Source organism: Pinus tabuliformis, chromosome 6 (assembly GCF_031772625.1).
Source record: "Pinus tabuliformis cultivar Carrire ecotype Pingquan chromosome 6, CPIR1, whole genome shotgun sequence".
Classification (NCBI taxonomy): Eukaryota; Viridiplantae; Streptophyta; class Pinopsida; order Pinales; family Pinaceae; genus Pinus; species Pinus tabuliformis.
This window is the reverse complement of record NC_142292.1, coordinates 1557292045-1557295936: the sequence shown is the minus strand read 5'-3', so window position 1 is coordinate 1557295936 and position 3892 is coordinate 1557292045. Positions and strand designations below refer to the sequence as shown.

Here is a 3892-nt window from a genome sequence, read left to right as displayed (position 1 = left end):
GAATGCACGTGTTATGGTATTGCTCCCCCAATGAAGCCCCCGTGGAGTCTTCTTCCTAATGACCGAGTGAGAAAAAGAACCAACGTCTTTTTTCGAGATAAGAACATCAAGGAAAGGCAGGCTACAACTGACCTCAAACTCCATTATAAACTTGATGAAGTTTTATTGATTGTTAAGATGATGAAAAAAGATATCTAACTTTCCACGCCCGTGAGGATAGATGTTGAAGGTATCGTCTACAAACCTCTTCTAAAATTTAGGTCTGAATGGAGCTGAAGTCAGTGCCTTGACTCAAAGTCTTCTGTAAACAGGTTAGCCACCACTAGGGAAGGCGAAGAAGTCATAGCAACTTTGCAAGTTTATTGATGGAATTCACATTCGAAGCTAAAAAAGGTTGAGGTGGGACAAATGTCAACCAATTTTGCAGAGTCTGGATTATTAATCCAATTAATAAACTCAACAAACTCATTAATAGGGATATTGGTGTCAAGGGAAACCATGTCAAAACTTACAAGAATATAACTAAGATCAAACTTAATACCCTTTAATTCATTGACAAAAGAGGGTTAGCCTTTAACAAATGATTTCATAAGGCCAACAAGGAGTTTAAGTTTCCTGGCTAAATATTGCAAGGAGATAAATATGCCCTCCTATTGTATTGACAATGGGTCTAAGGGGTACCCTCCTTATGGATCTTGTGAAGCGCATAGATCATAGGAGTAATAGGGTTGCTCTCAATAAGTTTATGGCTTATTGATTTTACAATACTACTAGGATTAATAGCTAAAGCAATAGCTTTAGAGACACTTTTAGGGGCTTTTTACTTAGTTTTTTGTAACTACCACTATTATAAAGGTGTTCTAACATTTTTCTACAATAATCATTCCTATCTAAAATAACAACCGACCCACACTTGTAAGCTTTAAGAATAACAATGTCATTGTTATTATTTAAAGCCTTAAGATCTTCAAACTCTGGATTGTTGATGTTGCTCTTAAAAGATTTAACCCTTCTAAAAATAGCCATGTAATCTTTGTCTACTAACGTCTTTCATGTTAAGTTCCTAATATCAAATTCAACCTCACAAATAACTTTTTCGACTGAAATTTGTCTCGGGACAACGACAGAATTTAATCCTTTTTACAAAAGAGGATATTCACGCGGATCAAAATTAAAGATGTAGTTGTTAACAACTCTTTTATTAAGAGATGGGGATAACCCACTATTGTTGCCAATGGAATAGGGACATCATTTTGGGAACAAGAATTAGAGGGTGCCCAATCCACCCAGCATTAACGATGATGGAGGGGAAACAAGGGCCTAGTACGCAGACCTCGACAGGTGAAGAAACCTCGGGATTAGAGCAAGGGACCACGAATGGAGTGAGGGACGTGGGAACGAATGGGAGAAATCCTAGGGATCAGAGAAAGCGAGGGAAAGGGTTAACGAGCCTGCCATCAGACATTAAATATTCGTTTAGCTGCAAGCTTGATAGCCATATAAAATAGACCTGCACAATGCTTTCCGAACACTCCCTCCGGGCTGGCCCTTGCCGCGAGGGAAAGGAAGCACGACGGGGGTGTGACGACGAGAGAACGAATGAGAAGAAGGACGACGGGAGAACGAATGAGAAGAAGGTTGATCAACGTAAGGGGAGGAGCTGTCAAACTGGGATAATTTAATTTTCTTATACTATTTTAAAAGTTTATTTATTTTAATTATACACATTTTACACCTTCGTAATCCACTCATTAATTTAATATGTTACAAGTATTCAACGAATGTATATTATTAATGCAAAAATCATGAGTTAAACATTCAAAAATTCAATACTTTTGACTATATTCTCTTTGAAGTATGTTCCAAAATTACAGAATAACATATCAAATTCGTTTAGCCGGCTCATATCACTCGACCGCCGTTTTAAATTGAACCCAGAGGTGTGCTCCAAATGTAAGATAGATGCTCTCCGTATTTCTTAAGCCGCCGAGAGAGCGGTCGACCATTTCAATTCATTAAATTTGAGTTCACGTTTTGAAATGTATTTATTTTTTTGGGTGCAAATTCAATGGATTTGTTTTTGGTCACCCTTCAATCATATAAAAAAAAATTATGGATCACGTGCTGCTCTTCAATAGCCGAAGATTTACGCAGTAACCTGTGCGGTCAGGGAAGCTAATTCTGTTTTCAATATATAGTCAAAGGCCCAACAAAAGATAAACGATCAGGCGACCACCAGGTGAGCAGATAGCCAGCTGTGGAGCTGCAGAGAGAATATATCTAAGATGGGTAGAGCTCCTTGCTGCTCAAAACAAGGGCTTAATCAGGGGCCCTGGAAGCCCGAGGAGGATATGATTCTGTGCGACTACATTAGAATTCATGGCCCTGGAAGATGGAGAGATCTCCCCCCAAAAGCAGGTGAGTTTATTAAAACAAATCTGTAGGAGTAGTGTATTGATACATACTTTAGTGTATTGATACATACTTAAATAGGTATTGATGGGTTAAATAAGCGTAGAGATTATATTTTTGCAGGTATTCAGCGCTGTGGAAAGAGTTGTAGATTACGTTGGATCAACTATCTTCGCCCAGACGTTAAACGTGGTAATATTTCCATCGATGAGGAGGACATTATTATTCGGATGCATCGCCTTCTTGGCAATCGGTATGTGGAGTCATGGTGTGATTTGAAATTTGAATATAAATTTGTTCATTTAAAGAATATTTTGGAATTTGATAGAAATTATTTTAAAAATTACTTTATGAGATTCCAAAATATATTTGAATGCTGATTTGTGACCCATATTACAATGAAGGTGGTCGCTGATAGCAGGACGGTTACCTGGGCGGACAGACAACGAAATCAAGAACCACTGGAACTTCCATCTGCAAAAGAAGGTGCCACCAATCCAGGAATCTCAAAGAAAGAAAACGTTAAAAATTGACGCGATCAAACCCACACCTGTCAGAATAAAAACTGCGGTGATGCATACCGAAATGGTGAATCCAAATGCTTTCAACAGTTCTGTCATCAGTAACTGCACATGTTCAGATCATTCCTTCAATTTTTTTACCAATCAAGAAAATGCGAATTCCTCCGTGTCATTTTGTGACCCACCTGTGGAGGATCTGATCGCAGAAGATCATTCAGAGGGCACAGCCGTTGCGAATCTGGGAGATGTTAATCTGATAGAAACAAATTTTAATTCAGCGGACCAGCAATCCCCACATTGCGATCAGTTTGCAGGCAATCCAGCCACAATAGCCAAAAGTTTATGTGATTTGAACGAGCTACTGTCTGCCGACTGTAATCTGCTCGCTCCTGTGAACTCTTTCATGACAGATTCTGAACTGGAAGAGTTCAACATGGGAGTAGAAACAAAAAAGTCTCAATGTATGGGTTATGATCAAAACAATATGCAGTACATTCACAGCTCTATAGTGGCGGATGGTCATTGGAGGGTCGACATCCACGACGCCGTACATCACGTAGATTGGATTCATGAATTCGGCTATTTATGTTAGTAACATTTTCAAAAATTGATTGAATCTTGAAGAAATATGGAAACGTTGAAATTGAAGTCCCATTTCTGGTGTATATGTTGCAACTGTCGTGTTCAGTGTCATTTCATCTTGCGTCCTACTTTTTCCGTCCATTGACTTAAGGAGTTTCGGTAATGAAAAATTTTGTGTGAAATAATCATCTATATGTATATATATTTTAAAAGTAAAAGAACTTTTATATTTTTTATATGAATAATTTACAATTCATAATCTTTAATTTATATGGATATCATAATTTGATATTTCCAAATTCATATAAATTTTATGAAGGACAAAAACAATTTAATAAAAGGCTAAAAATTAAAAAGAGAGCCAAAAATAATGATTA

General features: G+C 37.5%; 1 protein-coding gene across 1 annotated transcript; it reads left to right on the top strand.

The window, feature by feature from the left end:
• The first annotated feature begins 2285 nt into the window (after positions 1–2285).
• Positions 2286–3525, top strand: LOC149264668 (uncharacterized). The gene is made up of 3 exons (XM_089400323.1): positions 2286–2418; positions 2536–2665; positions 2817–3525. Exons 1-3 carry the CDS (start codon positions 2286–2288, stop codon positions 3523–3525), a joined length of 972 nt encoding a protein of 323 aa, XP_089256449.1.
• The last annotated feature ends 367 nt before the right edge of the window (positions 3526–3892 follow it).